This window comes from Macaca fascicularis, chromosome 3, assembly GCF_037993035.2.
Source record: "Macaca fascicularis isolate 582-1 chromosome 3, T2T-MFA8v1.1".
NCBI lineage: Eukaryota > Metazoa > Chordata > Mammalia > Primates > Cercopithecidae > Macaca > Macaca fascicularis.
Window position 1 is genome coordinate 138,403,810 of NC_088377.1, and position 24,190 is coordinate 138,427,999.

Below are 24,190 nucleotides of genomic sequence, written 5' to 3' on the forward strand. Positions count from 1 at the left end.
TATTCATATATTGTTCAAAAGTATACAAAAGTAAATAACATAAAAAAGTGTATACTATTTAAACCATAGTAAGGAACAAAGATCTAACAAAACAAAAATTAAAATAGTGGTTATTCTTGGAGGATATATAATAGGATGTTATTGAAAACAGCACCTGCATGTATCAAACCCATGTATTAGATAATATTGGCACTGTTCTGTTTCTTAAGTGGATAGTTGGTGAGTGGATATTTACCTCCTTTAAATTTTTTTTGAATTTTTATTTTATATCTAATTTACAAATAATTTTAGTCCAAGTGTCATGGCTCATACCTGTAATCCCAGAACTTTGGGAGGCGAATACAGGAAGATGGCTTGAGCTCAGGAGTTTGAGACCAGGCAACATAGCGAGACCCTGTCTCTACAAAAATGATAAAAATGTTTAAAAAAGAAAAAAATAATAACAATTATAATTGTATTTGTTTATGTGGTACAATATGATGTTTCAATAGATGTAAACATTGTGGAATGATCAAATCAGGCTAAATAACGTAACAGTCACCTGACATGTCACGAATTATGTTGATGATTGAAATAGCTCACCATAATTTTTTTTTTAAAACTAAACCTTTGAAGTGACTACTTATGCATGTTAACACTGACTGAAACAGTTCGTATTTCTCTTGAATTCCAGTAAAATGCACTTTCTTGGCCATGCAAGTTAATATCCAAAATAGTTCGTTAGAATTACTTTGCATACACAGCAACAATCATGGATAAAAGTGTAAAAAATTATCATCCCTTGAATAACAAGTTGACTCAGCCTGACTGTATCACTTAGATTTTAATCAGAAAAGCAGAATGATTAGGAAGTTTAAAATATATATAATAAGAGATTTGGTATAGAGATTTGTTCATACACAGTTGTGAAAGCTGTTTAAGTGATTGCTGAAGATTGCTGGAGCTTCAGTCTGAAGGGCAGGCAGAGGAAGGAAAGAAATATTTAAAGTAGGGGAGAGGAAGGACAAACTGGAACCCATGAGGACAGGTCAGAATGCCTGTCCCTTCTCACTGAACTCCAAGCTAAATGCCTATGGACAAGCTGAAGGGTAATCTAGAGGAAAACAGATTAGCTGCATTCCTGCTTCCTATCCCAAGCAAAACAATTGACAACATGGGTAACCTTTAACAGCCCCTGGTGACCCTGCTCAGATTCTCTGGGTGTACAAAACCCAGTATGGCTACTGCTTTTCTTCTACTACCTGCCAAATCCCATACAAAATATTTCCTGTTATACACTGTATTAGACAGTTTCACACTGCCATAAAGAACTGCCTGAGGCTGTGTAATTTATAAAGCAAAGAAGTTTAATTGACTCACAGTTCCGCATCCCTGGGAAGGCCTCAGGAAACTTACAATCATGGCAGAAGGCAAAGGAGAATTTAGTACCTTCTTCACAAGGTGGCAGGAGAGAGAAAGCACAGGGGAAACTGCCACTTTTAAACCATCAGGTCCCATGAGAACTTCCTCACCATCACCAGAACATCATGGGGAAACTGCCCCCGTAATCCAATCACTTCCCACCAAGTCCCTCCCTCAACACGTGGGGATTACATTTTAAAAAGAGGTTTGGTGGGAACACAGAGCCAAACAATATCATACACTGTAATGGGAAATATTTAGGGCAAATGATTCTGGGAAACATAGTTCAACCTAGACAAGTTTACACCTTGCAGAATTGACATACTGATTCTTCCCTGCAAGAAGAGCTTCCAGTACTGCACTGTGTTCTACCACATCACAGGAGGGCTTAACACATAACCAATCTCTCCCACCACCTGTATCCATTCTGCATTATCCAGACAGTCTAGTGCGACCCACCCTCTTATGCATTTCAGACTCCCTAGTCTGTGAAATTATTCTGTCTTTAAATATTATATCCACAATGAGGCTTAAATTTGTAAGTGAGGGGATTGATTTTTATCTTGTAACATGTTCCACAAATTTCATTTGGCTGTAGTGTGTTTTAAATGATCTGTCTTCCAAATGCATATTTCTTCGTAATCGTAACAAACATAAAATTTCCCTATGATGAAGTGCGTTAGATCTTTTAAATAAATTTTGTTTTAAAATTCAATTTTTCATTGCTTGTAGTGCTGTCTAGTGACTAACTTAGACTTGAGTCTAAGTTTTTTTGCTTTGATGTAATTATTTGCACATGCAAAATCAATATACAGATCTTAGATATACCAAAATACACCTATATAAGAGCAGAGGGAGGAGAACTGTTTACATTTTAAAAATTAACTTGACACACATATGACATAAATGATATATTTCTAAAACTATTGATTGTTTTTATACCACACTTATAATACATAAATAACGATCTGCCTAAAACTTAGTACACTAGAAAAATCACAAAAAAAAGCTATGAACCCACAGATAAGCCTTTCTTCTAAGTCTTATATTTTCGCTAAAGTTAGCTAAAATCACTGCAGTAAGTTGTGTGATTACCCATAAGTTTAGTGTATCATTGGTTACCAGAGAGAAATCAGCTGTGCCCTTGGAGTTGTCCTTTATACACACACTGGTAGATGATCAGTTAATCTAATGACTCTAATTAAACTCAGATCAAGTAAACTACTTGGTTGAGAATCACACAGTGACATGATCTCAACTCATTGCCACTTTCAAATCCTGGGTTCAAATGATTCTCCTGCCTCAACCTCCTAAGTAGTTGAGATTACAGGTGCCTATCACCACACCCGGCTAATTTTGTACTTTTAGTATGAATGGGGTTTCACCATGTTGGCCTGGCTGGTCTCGAACTCCTGACCTCAAGAGATCTACCCATCATGGTCTCCCAAGGTGCTAGGATTACATATGCGAGCCACTACACCCAGCTATATATATATATCTTTTAAAAGAAAACTAAGCATATGATTTTCTTCAGATCTGTCAAAATTGTGTTAATGTAATAATTCACAGGTATTAAAATTAGAGCAAGTTTTCATTTATGTGTTATTTATGTAATAGTATTGAAAACATCAAAGATTCAGAGATTGTTAGTTTCAGAAGAAATATATAAATTATGATGAGAAAGCAACCAGAAATATGGTCCTGGTTTAGTCAAAATTAACACAAAAAGAGTATCAATCAAGAGTATGAAATCATATTCTAAACACAATTTTAATATCTGGTTGTAATATACGTAATTTTAGTTGGCATGCTGCTATTTATGGAAATATCTGTTAATGTATTTTACATTATACAGAAACCTACATTGCAAGTTTTTTTGTTCGTTTGTTTGTTTGTTTATCTGTCTTCTGCTGAATGCAAGTTCTAATGAGGGAAACAAAGAGACTTCATTTGGTATACGGAAGAGTGAGGTCTTGCAGAAATAAGCATGCAGATAAGAGATGGGTAGGGACATGACCACTAATCAACCTAGACCGAGAAATGTTTATTCTAGTACAAGTTTCTAACAGTATCCTGTATTCTATTAGGTTGTATTATTAATTTATATTCTTCACATTCAGCAATTCAACTGGAAATTAGTATTTTATGTGGACTATTTTTATTTCTCAATATTGTATTCATATACATATTTATGTTCTAATATAATTTGATATAATCTTATGTCTATATATGAGAAAGAACCTCAATCATTCAATTATATATTTTGAACATGAATTATTCTGGTATCAGTGGTTTTAAAAGAAACAAAATATGAATGAAGTTGCACATTCTAGATAAAAGAATATAATGATGAAAGGACCTGACACACGTTTCATTTATTTTTTGAAGGGACAGAGTAAGCATAGAAGTATCACAAATACATCATTATGTATACTTATAAACTGCGGTCTCGGGAATGATCATAGATTTCTAATGTCCTGATCTTGTAGTCTGAATAATTGATTGTGTAGTCTGGAAGAAGAATGTGTCAACTATGAATTCAATCCTTCTCCCTTTTATAGATGTCACAAAGGGAATGAATTTATAACTAAAAAACCCAATTATCAGAATGTCACATTGTAAGAATGCGTGGATCTGAGTTGAATAGAACACCATATTGCCGAGATTGTAAATAACATTGATAAAAATGACAAGTTACGCGTAACATTGCTCTCCAATTGGTGTATTTGTCAGTGAGTAAAAAGATGAATTCTAAGCAGTTTATTAGTGTAATTATTTCTCTTTTTGAAATATACCCTGAATGATAAGCAAAAATATAGATAAATGAAAACCTGTGTAAAATTTGTGTTGACTCAAAAGCTTCATAGTGGGCAGGGAGTTCGATGTTACAGTACCAATCTCCTTCATTGCTTGGATTTCTTTACAAAATTTTGAGACGTGACCTACCCAGTCTTTGACTAAATACTTCTATGGGTGGAAACGATATAAGCTTCCTAATCACTTCACTTGATCTTTAATGAAATTTAATTTTAAGGTAGTGTTTGGAAGATTTCTCCAATACAAATATGAATGCTCATGTAGGTTTTGTGACCACCATTTCTTTACCATTTTAAGTCGAAAAGCAAACTTTCAACCTGCTACAGGTCTTACTATTATGCTTTGGAAAAGATCCTTAGAAAGACAAATAGGCAGCCCTGAAGTTCTGAGATTTTCCTTAATGGTATTGTTGCTATAGTTACAGCTGAAATGTTATATAAAGCAAATTGCTTATTGATGGAAAAATGCTGAGTGGCACAGTAGCATCCCTTCTCTGGGTTATTATTGCCTTCATTTTCTACTTTCCTTCTTAAGATGAATGGATTTTTTTTAACATTGTTTTCTTTTGAACAAGCTCTGGTGAATTGATGTTAAAATAAATGTGTTTTATTAACATGTACTAGCTGACAATTGAATAAATTTGAGTATTTTGTGATCAGTGTGGTGTTATTTTATATATTCTACTTGTCAGAATTTTTCCTACTTGGAGATGAATTTTGATACCCTGATTATTAATGTTATAGCACTGAATAAATAGTGATTGGCCTCATAATTTGGGGGCCTCTGAGTTTGTTTATATTTAATGATAACATAGATGAAACATAAACTTTTATTGTTTTATACCATTAGAGAATACTTATAATAGCATATTCAAAATATATTTTAAAATCACAGGGAAAAAATGGAAGCAGTCTTAAAGCATCCACAAGGATGATTAGCATGTTTTTTTAAAAGCCTCCTTAAGCATCTATATTTTGTATTTTTTTACATAGTAAACTCAGAAATATAATAGAGATGTTCTCAGTACATATATATGTGGTTGATGCAAAAGTAATTGTGGCTTTTTCCATTACTTTTTCCATTAAAAGTAATGAAGAAATTTGTATTGGAAAAATCTTGCAAACAACACCTTAAAATGAGATTTTATTTTATATATATCTGTACGGTATCATATACCATATCGCATATGTTATATATAATATATAACATGATATATTATATGATATATAGATAGATCTATATACACATATAGAATGAAATTGTGTTTTTTATATATATATGTCTATTATTTCACATAACAACCAGTTTTATGTGTGTATATACAGATGTACACACACACATATATATAAATATATACACAGATAAAACTGCTGGTTGTCTTACTATATTTATAAGAAGATATTTCAAAGATAAAACTTTAACTCATTTGATTCTTAACCTTAAGGCAAAATATGAATAATCATGTTTATCACAATTCTGTTACAGGAAGAGTTAATGCTATGTCTGGCTAAATATTTTCAACTAGTAAAGTCATATATGGCATTGATATATTGAGTTGTTACATAAGTGAAATAATTTTGTTTAATTGATTTCCAGGTTGCTACTGGACCAGAAACAATATGAAAATGTAATGGTGTGGCTATTTAGGAACTAAGAGTATAGATAACATCTTTTGGAACTATAAACACAGTATTTCTTAACCAAATTCCTGAATACAGTGATACAAAAATCTTTGGATTATTTTTGTTAAAGAATGAAAAAAAAAATTGTGACCTACAAATGTTTATATCTTACGTGATTATAGAGTATTTCCAAAATTTTGGGAGAAGCAAATTTTTCCAGTCAGTTTGTTTATAATTAATGATGATATGATCATGATGATTACCCATATTGTCCAAAATAAACTTTATTGAAAATTTACTGTTATTCTTTTTTATTCACTGTGAAAAACCTGATCAATTTTTCTTTTCTCATTTCCTCTTTGTATTTTACCTAGCTTCTGCCTTTTCCTCCAGTGATACTCCTATGCTCCCCCTTAATAAACAAAATTTGAATTTATATATATAACTAGAAAATGTTTGGTGTTACTGTAGGGCTTTGTTCCCTTTCAACTCTTTATTGACATTATAATTTCCTCTGCTTGTTGAATTTATTGACATTTTATTTTTGGTCCTAGGGCTACCGAAAAGAGAAGAGACACATATAAGACCACCAGTTTAGCATTTCTAATTGTTGAAAAACATACTCTTTGTGGCTTATAATTTATCAAATTCCTAATGTTTCAAACTAAATTCCTCAGATAATCCTGTTATATTCATTCCATCCTTTCCATTTACTCTAATAGTTTCTTTCCACCTCTAGATTTAATTTTTATCAACATAGGTTGGTAACCACATTCTGCCAGACTGATCTTAACAAAGCAGATTTTACTCCTTTATAAGAACCGTCACTGGATTCCAGTTTCTTCTACAAAATGTCTACTTGTGGCAATAAGTGCCATTTATTTGGGAATAATTGCCACCTAACAGAGAATCTCAACTTGCCTCTCCAACCTTATCTTCAATTATCTTCTTAAAGCTAAAGAACATTTTTATTGTTTAATTTTTATCTAGATTTGGTCAAATTTAGTGTTTTTAATCATTGCCTTTTTTCAGGCATGTATTATATGATTTTTGCTGTGCCTCATCTCTTAATTATTGAATTTCAATGTGAATGAAATAAGGCCTTAGCCTGATGTGTATTTACATTTTGACTGATTGCTATCAAATATGAATAGACATTTTCATTTCATATTTCTATTATGTCAAATAGTGACAAGACATATTTTTGGGAAAATGGATTTATTTCACATTCACAGTTTATTAACGTATCTATTTTAAGGCCAAAGCTTCTTGGAAAACACCTAACTAGAAGTGGTATCTCCCTCTTCTGCATTGCAACACAGTATCTCCATCTCTTTGTTTTTACTGCATATTTTACTTATTTTCAACCATGCATTATTTCTTCTACTTGAATGCTGGTTCCTTGATGAAATAACCTTTGCATATATACTTTCCAACTAATAGATATAAACCAAATAGATACATACAGAATAGATATATGAATGAATTATTTAGTCATAATTTGACGTAATAGAAATATTAGCTCCAAATTAATTTTGGTGACAATTAGTCAGAGTGTAAGTTCAAAAGACTGGCTGCCTTCTTTCCTTCCCAATGAAAATTAGTCATGCACCCAAGAGACTGAGTATAGCAACATTACGTTAAAAATAATTGCAAAATAGCGATTACTTAAAATGCTAGGTTTAACTGAACATGGATGGCTATTTAAGCAAAACATTGATTTGAAATAGTCAATGAGGCTCTCAGGATAAGATCTTTTATCTCTCAGATTTACACTATTGCCTTCTGTTTGCATTACAAACGTTAGTAGTTTAGTGGTTATCACCACTTTATAGGTTTCCTAAGCATTACTTTAAATTGGGACAATGAAATATTTTATGTGACAAAATAGATTGCATAGATGATACCTTTTATCCTGATACCTAAATTTCATATTATAGGAAAATAATGAGTATACTACCTTGAAATTATCACTATGTTTTATTTTCTCAACACATTTTTCTTGTACCTAAAGCCATGTACCATTGTGGCCTCATATGCTGTAAAGTAGCAAGAGATGGCAATTTTGTAAGAATAATTTGTCCCTGTCCCCAAAACTCAGATAAAATAGTCACACTTTTTTAAATGACAAAAATTTCCAATGGAATGAAACCTGTATTTCTGGTATATTAAAATTTTCTAACTTATTTATATTAGAACATGGCCTATGGAGACGCTTAATACACACCTGTATTTCATTTTTAGAATCCATATGGCAAAACTGCACAGAAATGCAGCCATTTGTATCTGTTTTTGTGTTTTAAAAGGTCAGGCTCTGGGACTGGGCATGGTGGCTCATGCCTGTAATCCCAGCACTTTGGGAGGCCAAGGCGGGTGGATCATGAGGTCCGGAGATCTAGATCATCCTGGCTAACATGGTGAAACCCCATCTCTACGAAAAATACAAAAAATAGCTGGGTGTGGTGGCGTGCACCTGTAATCCCAGCTACTCAGGAGGCTGAGGCAAGAGAATTGCTTGAACCTGGGCGGCAGAGACTGCAGTGAGCCGAGATCACGCCACTGCACTCCAGCCTGGTGACAAAGCGAGGCTCCATCTCAAAAAAATAAAAATAAAAAACTCAGGCTCTGAATGAAAATCTCTTAAGATGTGTCTCAACCAAGTAATTGTTTTTAAAACTACGTTATCAATGAAGATTGATTTTCTGTAGGTATTACGGAAGTTCTTCCTTCAGGGACTGTTCAACACAAGAGCTAGAACTTTTAGAATTTGACATAATGAATCAAATCTTCTTTCCTATGACTTTTATATAAAGACATTAATTAAAGAAGGCACACAATTCACTTCAGAGCTCCTTAGACATGAAATTAACAAGAGAACTGATATTGAGTGATTATATACACAAAAAACAAATGAGTACATATATATCCTAATATTTTATTGGCAGCATTTTACCACATTTACAGAATTGACTTTTGTCTTTACTCTTTTAGATCAGCAAATAAGAATTATAATGGCTTACATATTGCAAAATAATCATAGTTATTAAGCAACATCGTTAGTTTCTAAAGTAATTGGATCCTGAAATAAGAAATGAAACTTAGATATCTGATAGTATTCTAGAGCAATAAGTGATTTTTTTATCCAAAGAATTTAAGATAAGCAACTGGAAAGAGTGAGCCAGCATGAAAAGCAATTTGAAATTGAACTTCTCAGAGTACAGTGTAATACATGAAAGCAATAATATTTGTATGACACTTTAACCCTGTGCCTTATAGAATGGGTACACATTCAATGGTAACAATTAGAACTACATACATAGCCTTTACGTTTAAACAATAGAATAGATATAATGTAAGAAAAAATATAACACACACCAATCAGGGAGGAACTCTTTCATAGTATTATTTTAACATAATCTGTCTCCTAGGTGATCATTTGTTCTGTATTCTTATCGGAGAGTAGTTTTTAGTATTTAGTTTGCAAAAATTCTTAACCAATTTATCAAAAAGGCAGGTCTTTCTGTTTCCTCTCCCAGGATTCTGCTAAAATGGTTTTGGTGTACTTCCTAGGAATTTGTATGTCTAAAGACCCTATCAGTTGATTTAGTGCAGGTGACCATGGCTTAGACATTGAAGAGCAGAGATATAAGAAAATGTTTGACCAGGAGCAGTGGCTAACACCTGTAATCCCAGCATTTTGGGAGGCCAAGGTGGGCGGATCACCTGAGGTCAGGAGTTCAAGACCAGCTTGACCAACATGGAGAAACCCCATCTGTACTAAAAATAAAACATTAGCTGGCCGTGGGTGGCACATGCCTGAATCCCAGGTACTCAGGAGGTTGAGGCAGGAGAATCACTTGAACCCAGGAGGCGGAGGTTGCAGTAAGCAGAGATTGCACCATTGCACCCCAGCCTGGCAAAAAGAAAGAAGAAGGAAAATGTTTTAGTCAGCAAATCAGAACACTCAGGGAAAAAGATACCAAACGATTAAGCCTTGGAGTGCCTCTTGTTCAATTGCATGAGGAAATGTGATAAGTATTAAGAATGAAATTATGTTCATAATCTGGAAGCAGATAGCAAATTGTGCACAAGTGATTCTTGAAAACTATCTATACCTATAAAGCTCTACTCTGAAAGGTAGAACTATATTTGGCCCAAGTCAAGAGATAGGAGATAATAGGCTAAATCCTAAAAGAACTTTTGATTAATTTGTTATTATGAAATGTAATAGTCTTTGAATAAATTTTGGATGAAAATGCTAATTTTGAAGAAACCAGGCCTTAAAATAATTTTATTTGGAACAAATGCAGATTTTCTTTCTTCCTGAAAATGAATATTTCTCTGGGTCCACATTTAATGCAATTATTTCTTTTTCTTTTTCTCATTTAATGAAGATAGTGAATTGCTAGTCTCTAGAAATTCTATACATTTTTAGAGTTCAAATAGCCTTTTTGTAATGTTTTAAAAATTTACTGTGTCATTGATTTGGAAAACAGTGACCCACCTTCTCCATATACAAAAACATAGGAATTACCAAATTTTCACTTGGGTAAAATGACAGAAACAGATACATTATAATACATTTAATCTGTTCATTGCTATTTTTTTTCACAGATTCAAGAATGGCTCTGTTTAAATTGCCAAACCCAGAGAGCAATATCAGGACAGCTTGGAGACATAGGCAAAATGCCACCTGTGCCATCAGGACCCAAAGCATCTCCCATGCCTGTTCCTACAGAATCACCATCTCAGAAAACAGCAGTGCCTCCCCAAGTAAAATTAGTGAAAAAGCCAGAACAAGAAGTAAAAACAGAAGCTGAAAAAGTAATTCTGGAAGAAGTAAAGGAAACACTATCAATGGAAAAAATTCCTCCTATGGTAGCCACAGATCAAAAACAAGAAGAGAGTAAACTAGAGAAAGACAAAGCTTCAGCTCTTGAAGAAAAAAAGCCACTCCATGAAGAAAAAAAACTAATCTTTGAAGAAGAAAAGATATGTTCTGAAGAAAAAAAGCAACTCCTAGAAGAAAAAAAGCCAACCCCTGAAGACAAAAAGCTACTCCCAGAGGCAAAAGCATCAGCCCCAGAAGAACAAAAACATGACTTACTTAAATCTCAAGTACAAATTGCTGAAGAAAAGCTTGAAGGCAGAGTGGCTCCAAAGACAGTGCAAGAAGAGAAACAACCGCAGACCAAGATGGAAGATTTACCATCTGGCACACCTCAGAGTTTACCTAAAGAAGATGATAAGACAACCAAAACAATAAAAGAACAGCCACAGCCATTGTGCACAGCAAAACCTGATCAGGTGGAACCTGGGAAAGAAAAAACAGTAAGTTAAACTTTACTAACTTCTCACACTCTCATGTGTGAAATTATTAATTTTTAACATAAGTATACAAGTTGCTCATTGGTAATTATATAAGTGAAGTTCCTCAAACAATGAATGACATTCTTAAAGAAGTATAACAATTGTTTGACTATAATGAAGAACTTTGGCCTTTTCACAGCTTTATGAAGTGTACATAAAGCATAAATACATTTATTTCCCTGTTTCTTATGCCTATCAAATAATCTATCAAAATCATATGGAGTGATAAAGAACTTATCTAGTTTTTTTTTTTTTTTTTTTTCTCTACTATGGACACAAAACTCAATATCCTCCTTTAATGTAAAATAATGTGTCTTTATGTAAATTTCTGTTTACTTAGCCATTTGTTTACGTAAGAGTCAACAAGGTTTTTCCCAGTTGAAATCGTTTTAAGATGTGGTCAGCTATAAAGTGATTCCAAAAAAAAGAAAAAAGGAAAAAAAGTGATGTAACTAAAATCCAAAGTAAAAGTCTTTCTAAAATTTCACAAAACAGTTGAATATTTAGCATGATTTTTAATATAATGTATTCTATTAGCAGTTTTATTCAATGTGTTTAATATTGAAAGGTTATTTATAATCAGCATAATTTGGAAAAATATTCTTTTCTTTTTCTTTAATGGAAAATTTTCATTTAACCCATTTTAACGAATATTTTCACAAGCAGTTACATCCTTTTCAGAGGAACTCTGATATTTTTTGGAGCTATAAGAGATCTTACATTATACTTCACTGAATACATTTAATTCACAGAGGACAGCAATGACTTACCAGGAAATTAAATAATTTAATAGTATTAAAATTCCAACTAGAAACTATAGTTTGTTTCACTGTGATTCAGTTGTGTTTTCTTTAGTTTTAACACATGCTTACCAACCCATCTCTGCTATCTGATGCATCACACATTATCTAAGTAAATCCTGGTCTCCTTTCATTAAATGAGTTTTATCAGAGTCAAAAAGATGCCTATATGTATTCTCCATTCTAATGACTGAATCTAGCCACCACCAGCACCATGAATTGCTTCTTCTAGCTAACCTTTGCAGAGCATGGTGCTTGGTACTGTTTGTCCCTTTGTGGAACTTTCTGTGGCTTTCATGACCCTCTACTTTCCTTCTCTTTTTGTCTTTCTGATCATACTTTATGAAATCTGCTTTGACTATCTCTATGATTTCTCCTTGCAAATTCCAGATGATTTTCCCTTGTTTTGCTTTGAGCTACATGAACAATTTTTGAATACACGTATATACTTCTTGTCCCTCTTTTGGGTGTCAGACCTGCATTTTCAAGTACCTAGACAGCAGTTCTACTTCAAAGCCTCTCTGTAAATGCAAACTCAATATGTCTGACTCTTTTCCTCTTCTCTATAGAAACAGTTTCTGCTTGTAACTTTCTATTTCACCATCAAGCACCTGTCTCCTGTCTGCCAGTTACTAATCTTCTGAGTGATTTAAGGTTTCTTCTTACCTGCCCTTTGTTCTCCACAATGAAAGTATCACACTTCTGTCTATTAACTCCTGTTCCTCAGGGCACTACCTTACTTACTGCTTTCATGACCTTTTGCCAATTATTTGAGCAATCTAATTACTGGTTAGGATGCCTTCCTTTTATCCCTTCTCCAGTCTATAGCTGTCAGGTAAATGTTTTCTAGGGTTCTGATAATTTAACTCCATCACTCAGATGTTCCTAATGATTCCCTATTGTGTTTTAAATATATTCCAAGCAAGAAGTTTTTAAATATTTCCTGAATGCAGTACTTTTTTCTTTTATTTTATACCTTTATCACTTTCTTTTTATTACTTTTTCTTTCATTATACAACCACAATATGTGTATATGTATTTATTTATAAATTTTATGTATGCACTATTTGACTAATATTTACTTTCTAAAACATTCACAAAGAATAGTGAAATAAACTAAAATTACCATTGTTATTATATTTATTTAAATGCAGATAGTAAATACAGATACATTTGATCACCTTAAAAGGTGTTTAATAGTGATACTTTAGAGAGAGCATTATGTTTTAATATTTTTTAAGATCTTGGTGTAAAACTTTATGATATAGTTGTTTGAAATCCAGCTTCAAAGTTAAGCTTATTTTGATACTTTGATGTTCAGTTTTAATGGCTATTCAGAGCAGGAAAAAAAGATAATTAAAAAGAATATGCTACAAATGGAAGAAGTAGCTCACAGTTTGTTCTCACTAAATATTGCTACCTTTTTTTAAAGTGTGGATTGTAAACCAATTATGAAAAAAAGAATTGGTAATTGCACAAATAAGTGTTAACCTTCCTTAATATCAATCATTTGTGTTTGTTAACTGTCAGAAAATGTGGGGCTTTTACAATACTTTCCAGCAAATGATTTTCAAACCCATTGCATTTCTTTGTCTAGAAGGTTTTTAAACAGATTAAAATATTCTGTTTTAAAGTTTGTTACATGAGCAGATGCAATAACTTTTAAAAGTGACATATGTTATTTTGTATAGCATAATCATAAAATAATTTCCAAATATTTATCTTCAAAGAGCTGTTTCCACATTATAATTTTCTCAGAGAAACAGGTATTGTTTATTTTGCTTTAAATATCAAATACCCAGCATATTGCTGACAATTAGTATTTATTTTCTTGCTGTCTAATAAGTATTGTATTACTGAAAAGCACTTGCAATCCTCTATTTTTAAGTAAGGATCAAATCTCCACATTCTGCAGCTTTTTAACTAATTTTCCATGAGATAAACAGTAAATATCTGTGTCATGGTCAAAAATAATGTCATATTCTCTGTCCCAGTACAAAATAAATGTTCTTCAAAATATGAAGTTCTTATTAGTATACAGTGTACTACATCAGTAATATCTTGAGGCAGTCTGTCTAATTCTGGCTTACTTGTAATGAATAAATGTTTTTCACATGTACTGCCATCTCCCTAACCTTATTCTTTAAAATTATAATTCCAATCAGAGAAATTACTTCTCAATTTTTAATATTTTTTATTTAAAAAATACACATTTTTTTGAATTAAACAAATCAGTCCACATTGATGCTATGTGTTCATTGGTGCATTTTTCCTTGAGGATTCACAATAGTAATTCTTAAAATATTTTATTATTAATTAAAGAGAAATAGGAACTATTATGAACTGAGTATGTAAAGAAATCTCCATAGTTGGATTATATTATTATTAGATCTTTTGCTACTAAATTTGTTCTAATATTTTTTTCCCAAACCTTCCACAATTATTTCTTTGTTTCTTCCAACAACATTTGCTGACAAAGGAATGTAGTTTGATTTGTCACTATATTGATTCCACATATTACTTTAGTCATTTTTTCATGACAAAAAAAAAATTCCCCATCTGTTATGTAATTTTTCTTATTGAGCAAGAAAATTCAAAAGAATATTCCCAATGGTTATTATTCAAGTTAGTGAAAACTTATAAAGTACTAGAAAACTTATTTGCTGAAAATTACAGAAGTTTGTAATAGTGTCATAATACCACTGGCTTTGATTCAAAGCACGTTCTGTATTTAGGGTAAGGTTTGTTATTAGCAATAATAGATGCAGAAACAGATTTCAAATAGCTTTCCTAATAATGTCAAGCATTTTTTCCTAACTTCAAGTCAGATCTGATTTAATTTGGTGATCACTGTTCTCACCTTGTTATGAAAACTGATGAAAAGCATGTAGCAATATGAAAACTGTTAGCTTTCTTATGAGTGCATGTGTGTATATCTTACATTACTAGTTTGATTTTTAACAAATGTTTTTTTTGCAGAAATTTTTTTCTACTACTTAGCTATTATAGGAAAATTGTTTTAGTTAAAGCTAGGTGATTTATTGTAACTACAAACCATAAACCTGCATAACTGAACAATAAGCTTCAACATAAAGGTGAGCAAGTGAAGTAGTTGCCTCACTATAACTTCTCTTTATAGTTGGTTGCCTCATTATAACTTCCGGCCTTCTCCCAGGAGTCCTCACAGACCATGTGACCAACTGACATGACATGTGAGATAATAGTATTGCCCATCTATTGATTAAATATTAGTGCAATTTAATTTGTCCTCTATTTTGGATTTAAAAATGCAACTAAAATCCTAGTGTCGTCTCATTGTATTCCACTGAAGCACTTTGCATAGCTACCACGGTATATGCACCCCACAGCAGAGACTCCTGTCTAAATGACTTAGTTGGCTTTCTCAGCCTTCTGGAATCTGGCTCCAACACAACTTTCAAGCAACTGCTAACGTTCCCTATGGGGAGACATTAAAGAATAACAGCCAAATATGCCTTGTGTGTTTCCTGAACATAGCTTGTGCTTTCTCCTTTGTGAACCTGTTCTCAGTTTTTGTATGTGCACTGATGCCGCAGCTTCGCATCATCTGGCAGAAAAAATCCCACCTGAACCTCCACACCACTCTGCTAGCATGTCGTCCATGAGTCTCCCCTTCTATTCCCTAGTGGTAGTCAGTTTTCCTGATGCAGAATTTTCTGCAATGATTAATTTCTTAATTAGTTTTTATTTACAATCAAAACAATACTCTTAATTTACCTCTTACTATTCAGGCTGCTGTGTTAAGTACTTCCTTATACAATGATTGATAAAGTTAATATTATGATAGCTTTAGTAAAGATGGGGAAACTGAATTTCTGTGCCCAAGATCACATAGCTGGAAGGCAGAAGTACTAGAATTATAGTCCAGCTCTGATTACAAAGACTGTGCTCTCATCCACTGCACAAGATGTTTTTTCCTATGACACTTTTAGGATACTGGCTTTCCATTATTATAATCATCCATCTCTCTTGGCAACCCTCACTGCTATACCAAACACTTGGTATAATATTTACTCTATTTATATATGTGTATTATTTATTCATTAATTTAGCTGTCGTTTATATTGTTCATATTATTATAGTACGTTGTTTACATTTCATTGTTGCAACATCATTTTGTCACTTCATTCATTTCTGTCTTTCAAAATGTTTGTTGAATAGCATTAAAATTAATCCTGAGGTATAACAATTTGAAAATTACATACACATCTTTAAATTTTTAGTTTAACATTTTAAAATTCATGTTTGCTGTAGAATTTTATCTTTTTACTTACATAAACAGAATACTGTTTAAATATTTATTTGATATAGTACACTAAAATACTCTCCCCATAGAAACCTAACTTGGAACACTCTTTAGCAGGTACTTTTATTTCTGGTTAAAATGATCTGAGGGTTAGTATTCAAGTTACATATAGCCAATAAGTGACTGCCTAATCAGAAAGGATGAAAACTAATCATGTTTTCTGTAGTGAGAAGGACTCCCATATTATAGTGCTTAGGTGTGAGCGTCCGATCTTTCACTCCAGGTCTAGTGAATTTTATTGGCTTCATTTTGTTTGGAGCATTTCAAACACTCAGATCAGTAATCTGCATTCATGTAGACTTTATGTAAATTATAAGATTTGCATTCATTGTTTAATTTTAGCCCATCAAAATAAATGGCTTTGGGAAAGTTAAACAAAAACTTAACACTGCATCCTTTCTTTGCACAGTTTTATATGTCATCTAGAATTCAGTTCGTTAACAATATTCAAAACAATTCTGTTTGCCTTCAATATGGAAGGCTTTTGTGAAAAGAGCAAAACCAAATTTGGCAGTGCAGGTGTGTCTTGGCACATTCTCCACTACTAGTGAAGGCCTCAAGATACACCACCATCAGAAGAGATCCAAATGGGGCTCCATTCATCAGTGCCCCTCACTGACCGGTCTGCAGCTCAATAAATGGCAGGGGGTTATTGGAAGGAAAAGGGAAAAAGCCTAGAGAGTAAACACTTTGCAGACTTGCCACCTTATACTATGCAAAAGTCATTTAGGGGAAAAAAAAATCATTGCAGTATCACCACCATAGGCAGCTTCACTGTTGCTTGCCACTTCAATATAAGAAAGGAACTGAAATGAGTTAAGTGCTCATCAACCCTCCTACTATAGTCTCACAACTGCAGATAAGAAATTATTTATTGGAAAGACATTCAATTGGTACAGTGTAGTTAATTCTAGGTGCACACTGAAGAGTAGGCATTACTTTTTGCACTACAGTTGTTAAGAATATATCACACTGTCTTTTTCAATTGAGTAACATTGTAAATTCAGAAAAAGCATTTTACCCTGTAATATGCTCAGGATAGATCATTGACCATGCATAACAAAGGTATATATTTGGATGAAAATGAATGTAAAATGAGCATCCAGCCAACAATATTTATATTTGATAACTCTAACTAGAAAAAGGAGAAGAAAAAAAGGAAGGAGGGAGGGAAGGATGGGGGAGGGAGGAAGGGAGGGAAGGGGGAGGGAAGGAAGGAAGGAAGGGAGGAAGGAAGGAAGAAAGGAAGGAAGGAAGGAAGGAAGGAAGGAAGGAAGGAAGGAAGGAAGGAAGGAAGGAAGGAAGAAAGGAAGGAAGGAAGGAGTATGTTTGTTGTGCAACCTTATATCTGTTTATTTGGGCCATAGTTAGATCAGAAGAGCTTATGCCAACTCACACACTGATAATATTGAAACAGTTCAAGATACAGATGTAGTGGAATTAAGGTGGCCTCATAGGCTAGAGTGAGCTGTAGCATGCTCTTAGGCAGCTGTTCCCCTAACCCCTCCTTTCTGTAGGCTGTAAGACTATTGTGTCCTCCTTTAAACAGGACAACTAACTGTATCAGTTTTATTTTACTCATATATATTTTTACTTAGCAAAAAAGTCTTCATGCAACAAGTCTCTATGTTTAATTTTTATTTAAGGCCTCTCTGATTCTTGAACCTAAATTGTTGTCATGGCATCATCATAGCCCAAGAAAGGCAACAAGTTCAGGGTTGTGGTGTGTCGCTAAGGATCCCAGATCTCTGGAAAGCCCATGCTCCTGCTCACAAAAGCTATTTATTTTTTAAGGAAGCTGCTTTTCAAGATAAAACAAGATTTCAAAATCAAAAGGTATTTGTAAGTGACATTAGTGAAACACTTTTGAGATGGGATGCTGAAGATACATGTGATTAACAACTCTACAAAAAATTACAGCTGGATATTTCTCTTTAGCTGAACTGATAAGTCAGACCAATTATTGCATAACTTTTTCAAAGTACAAAATTTATAAACATTCATTCCAAGTGATATAGAGTAATGATATTATTAATATCAAGTATATATAGTGGTTCATAACTTTCAAAATGTCTTTTAAAAGCAATGCCTTGTTTGAATCATTTGACAAGAACGATAACCATGTATTTGTGGTACATGGCACATATGTTATTATGGCATGTTACTTGCTTTTTTTTGTTTAGTGAATTCTCCAACATCCCTTACAACTTGCAGCCAGGCACAAAGCCCATTGTCTGATACTTTCTTGAACTTTTCCTGACCTTATAATCCAAAAGTAAATTATGTTAATAGAAAATTTATCTTTAAACATCTTCATCACAATTTATAAACTTTATCTTAAAGCAAATTTATTGAGAAAAATAATCATATTTTTGATGGAAAATGACATTGAAATGTGAAAGGGTATTTATGAAAGAAGATCAAATGTCATTCAGAATTGACATTTAGTGAAATTTAGTTTAAGTGGAAACTAACCTTATCAACACATATCAACAATATTTTTCTCAAACTTTTAAAAAATACTAACATATGGTTGAAAAAATTTTCCAAAATTATTTTTCAGTTCCTAATAGTTATTTGATAGTAATGGAGAGGCCATGTTTTTAGTTTAACCATGTTAAGTTTTCCTGTATCTTTATCTCCCTGCTTAGGAAAAGGAAGATGACAAATCAGACACCTCAAGTTCTCAGCAGCCTAAAAGCCCCCAAGGTCTGAGCGACACGGGATATTCTTCTGATGGAATATCAAGCTCACTTGGTGAAATTCCAAGTCTTATTCCAACTGATGAAAAGGATATTCTCAAGGGACTCAAAAAGGACTCTTTTTCACAAGAAAGCAGCCCTTCCAGCCCCTCAGATTTGGCTAAATTAGAAAGTACAGTCCTATCTATTTTGGAAGCTCAAGCAAGTACACTTGTTGATGAAAAGTCAGAAAAGAAAACACAACCCCATGAAGTTTCTCCTGAGCAGCCTAAAGACCAACAGAAAACTCAGAGTGTGTCTGAAACCTTGGAAATTACTATTTCAGAAGAGGGGATCAAAGAAAGTCAAGAAGAAAGGAAAGACACTTTTAAAAAAGATACCCAGCAAGATATTCCTTCCAGCAAGGACCATAAAGAAAAGTCTGAGTTTGTTGATGACATAACTACTAGAAGAGAGCATTATGATTCAGTTGAAGAGAGTAGTGAAAGTGAAAACTCACCTGTTCCACAAAGAAAACGAAGAACTAGTGTTGGCTCATCAAGCAGTGATGAGTATAAACAGGAAGACAGCCAAGGATCAGGGGAAGAGGAGGACTTCATTCGAAAACAAATCATAGAAATGAGTGCTGATGAAGATGCTTCAGGTTCTGAAGATGATGAGTTCATCAGGAACCAGCTCAAAGAGATTAGTAGTAGTACTGAGAGCCAGAAGAAGGAAGAAACCAAGGGAAAAGGCAAAATAACAGCAGGGAAACACAGACGACTGACTCGAAAAAGTAGCACAAGCATTGATGATGATGTAGGAAGACGTCACTCATGGCATGATGAAGACGATGAAGCATTTGATGAAAGTCCTGAACTTAAATACAGAGAAACTAAAAGTCAGGAAAGTGAAGAACTTGTAGTTGCTGGAGGAGGAGGGCTACGCCGATTTAAAACAATTGAGCTCAACAGTACAATAACAGATAAATATTCTGCAGAGTCATCACAGAAAAAAACAAGTTTGTATTTTGAGGAAGAGCCAGAATTAGAAATGGAAAGCCTGACAGACTCACCTGAAGATAGGTCAAGGGGAGAGGGGTCTTCGAGTCTGCATGCTTCCAGCTTCACTCCTGGTACATCCCCTACATCAGTATCATCACTTGATGAGGACAGTGACAGTAGCCCGAGTCACAAAAAAGGAGAGAGCAAACAGCAACGCAAAGCTCGGCACAGATCACATGGCCCTCTTTTGCCTACTATTGAAGATTCTTCAGAGGAAGAAGAATTGAGAGAAGAAGAAGAATTATTAAAGGAGCAAGAAAAGCAGAGGGAAATAGAACAGCAACAAAGAAAGAGCTCTAGTAAAAAATCAAAGAAAGACAAAGACGAACTTCGAGCTCAGAGAAGAAGGGAAAGGCCAAAGACACCACCTAGTAATCTCTCTCCCATTGAAGATGCATCTCCAACAGAAGAGTTACGTCAGGCTGCAGAAATGGAGGAGCTCCATAGATCTTCTTGTTCTGAATATTCACCTAGCATAGAATCAGACCCAGAAGGTTTTGAAATAAGCCCGGAAAAAATAATAGAAGTACAAAAAGTTTATAAATTGCCCACAGCTGTGTCATTATACTCACCAACAGATGAGCACTCTATTATGCAGAAAGAAGGTAGCCAAAAGGCGTTAAAAAGTGCTGAGGAGATGTATGAAGAAATGATGCATAAAACACACAAATACAAAGCTTTTCCAGCTGCAAATGAACGAGATGAAGTGTTTGAAAAAGAGCCTTTGTATGGTGGAATGCTAATAGAGGATTATATTTATGAATCTTTAGTAGAAGACACGTACAATGGATCTGTAGATGGCAGCCTGCTAACAAGGCAAGAAGAAGAAAATGGATTTATGCAGCAGAGAGGAAGAGAGCAAAAGATAAGACTTTCAGAACAAATTTATGAAGATCCTATGCAGAAAATTACAGACCTCCAGAAAGAGTTTTATGAGTTAGAAAGCTTACATTCTGTTGTGCCTCAGGAAGATATTGTTTCAAGCTCTTTTATCATCCCAGAAAGCCATGAGATAGTGGACCTGGGTACTATGGTAACTTCTACAGGAGAAGAAAAGAAACTACTAGATGCTGATGCTGCCTATGAGGAACTTATGAAGAGGCAACAGATGCAGTTAACACCTGGATCTAGCCCAACCCAGGCCCCCATCGGTGAGGATATGACAGAGTCCACCATGGACTTTGACAGAATGCCTGATGCATCTTTGACATCAAGTGTTCTCTCAGGAGCATCTCTTACAGATTCGACCAGCAGTGCAACACTGTCTATCCCAGATGTTAAAATAACCCAACATTTTTCAACAGAAGAAATTGAGGATGAATATGTAACCGATTATACAAGAGAAATTCAAGAGATAATTGCCCATGAATCGCTGATTTTGACCTACTCGGAGCCTTCAGAAAGTGCTACATCTGTCCCACCCTCTGACACACCTTCTCTCACATCATCTGTTTCCTCGGTCTGTACCACAGATAGCTCTTCACCCATTACTACCCTGGATAGCATAACCACAGTTTATACAGAACCAGTGGACATGATAACTAAATTTGAGGATTCTGAGGAAATTTCTTCATCAACTTATTTTCCAGGCAGCATTATAGACTACCCGGAAGAAATAAGTGTATCTTTAGATCGGACTACCATATCAGATGGTAGAGCTAGTGCTGATCATATTATTTCCTTATCCGATATGGCATCTTCTATCATAGAATCTGTAGCACCTAAACCTGAAGGGCCAGTTGCTGACACTATTTCTACTGACTTATCTATAGCTGAAAAGGACCCAGTGAAGAGCACCAAGAAGGAAACTGGGAATGGAATCATTCTGGAAGTTTTGGAAGCTTACAGAGATAAAAAGGAGTTGGAGGCCGAACTAACAAAAAGTAGCTTCTCTGAAACTGTGTTTGATCACCCACCTTCTTCTGTAATAATCCTTCCAATGAAAGAGCAGCTTTCAACTACGTACTTTACATCTGGAGAGACCTTTGGTCAGGAAAAACCTGTGTCTCAGTTACCATCTGGCAGTCCTTCTGTTTCCTCTCTTCCAACTAAACCTCGCCCATTCTTTAGAAGTTCTTCTTTGGACATATCAGCTCAACCTCCTCCCCCTCCTCCCCCTCCCCCTCCTCCTCCTCCTCCACCACCGCCACCTCCTCCCCCACCACTTCCTCCACCAACTTCACCGAAACCAACTATTCTTCCTAAAAAAAAGTTAACAGTTACAGCTCCAGTGACTACAGCTACACCTCTGTTTGATGCTGTTACTACTGTAGAGACCACAGCTGTTCTGAAAAGTAGTGGATTACCTGTTACAAGAATATGTACCACCGCACCTCCTCCTGTTCCTCCTAAGCCATCTTCAATTCCATCTGGACTTGTATTTACCCACAGGCCTGAGCCAAGCAAACCTCCAATCGCCCCCAAACCAGTGATTCCTCAGATTCCAGCAACTACACAAAAACCAACAGATATACACCCCAAACCAACAGGCCTATCTTTAACTTCAAGTATGACCTTAAATTTAGTGACTTCAGCAGATTATAAATTGCCTTCCCCTACCTCCCCACTTTCCCCACACTCCAACAAGTCCTCACCAAGATTTTCCAAATCCCTCACGGAAACTTATGTAGTTATTACATTGCCATCTGAACCTGGGACTCCGACAGATGCTTCTGCTAGTCAAGCAATTACCAGTTGGCCCTTGGGATCACCCTCCAAAGATCTGGTTTCTGTTGAACCTGTGTTTTCTGTAATTCCTCCTATGACAGCTGTAGAAGTTCCAAGTTCATCAGAACAGACCTTCTATATCTCTGGAGCTTTACAGACATTTTCTCCTACCCCTGTCACAGCACCCTCTTCATTTCAAGCAACTGCCATGTCAGTTACACAGTTTGTCACTACTGAAGTTTCCAAGACTGAGGTTTCAGCAACCGGAAGTACAGCTCCTAGTGTTGGTCTCAGCAGCATTTCCATAACAATTCCTCCAGAGCCTCTTGCTCTAGATAACCTACATTTAGAGAAGCCTCAGTATCAAGAAGATGGAAAATTGCAACTTGTTGGTGATGTAATTGATTTGCGTACAGTACCAAAGGTAGAAGTTGAAACAACTGATAAATGTATTGATCTTTCTGCTTCTACAATGGATGTGAAAAGGCAGATCACAACAAATGAAGTTTATGGGAAACAAATTAGTGCTGTCCAACCCTCTATTATAAATCTTAGTGTAACATCATCAATAGTGACTCCTGTATCTCTGCCCACTGAGACAGTGACCTTTGTCACATGCACAGCTAGTGCAAGTTACACTACAGGCACAGAAAGCCTAGTGGGTGTAGAACGTGCAATGACAACACCACTCCAGCTTACAACATCAAAGCATGCTGAGCCCCCATACAGGATACCAAGTGACCAGGTCTTTCCTATAGCTAGGGAAGAAGCGCCGATAAACTTATCTCTAGGTACTCCAGCACATGCAATGACACTGGCTGTTACAAAACCTGTCACTGCGCCTCCTGTTGGTGTCACAAATGGATGGACTGATAGCACCATATCCCAGGGGATCACTGATGGGGAAGTAGTGGATCTCAGTACAACCAAGTCTCATAGAACAGTCGTAACAATGGATGAGTCTACTTCAAGTGTGATGACCAAAATAATAGAAGATGATGAAAAACCCGTTGACTTAACAGCAGGGAGAAGAGCTGTGTGCTGTGATGTGGTTTATAAATTACCGTTTGGAAGGAGCTGCACAGCACAGCAGCCTGCAACTACTCTTCCTGAGGATCGTTTTGGTTATAGGGATGACCACTATCAGTATGATCGATCAGGGCCATATGGTTATAGAGGGATTGGGGGAATGAAGCCTTCCATGTCTGACACAAATTTAGCAGAAGCTGGACATTTTTTCTATAAAAGTAAGAATGCTTTTGATTATTCTGAAGGAACTGACACAGCAGTAGATCTGACTTCAGGGAGAGTTACTACAGGTCAGTATGATGTGGCAGCAGACCTTTCCTTGAAATATAATTATGGTGTTCCTCATCTCATTTCAGGATGAAAATGTGGTTCCTTTTCCAGTTTTGTTACTTTT

The 24,190-nt window shown here is 34.9% G+C and overlaps 1 protein-coding gene across 7 annotated transcripts in view; it reads left to right on the forward strand.

Moving 5' to 3' along the window:
- Window positions 1-24,190, forward strand: part of PCLO (piccolo presynaptic cytomatrix protein) — a 401,999-nt gene that overhangs the window by 178,746 nt on the left and 199,063 nt on the right. For all 7 annotated transcript variants that reach the window (XM_015447837.3, XM_015447839.3, XM_005550357.4 and 4 more), the window contains exons 4-5: window positions 10,455-11,171; window positions 19,007-24,086. In XM_015447837.3, coding sequence (XP_015303323.3) covers window positions 10,455-11,171; window positions 19,007-24,086 — 5,797 coding nt within the window. The remainder of the gene's footprint in view (window positions 1-10,454; window positions 11,172-19,006; window positions 24,087-24,190) is intronic.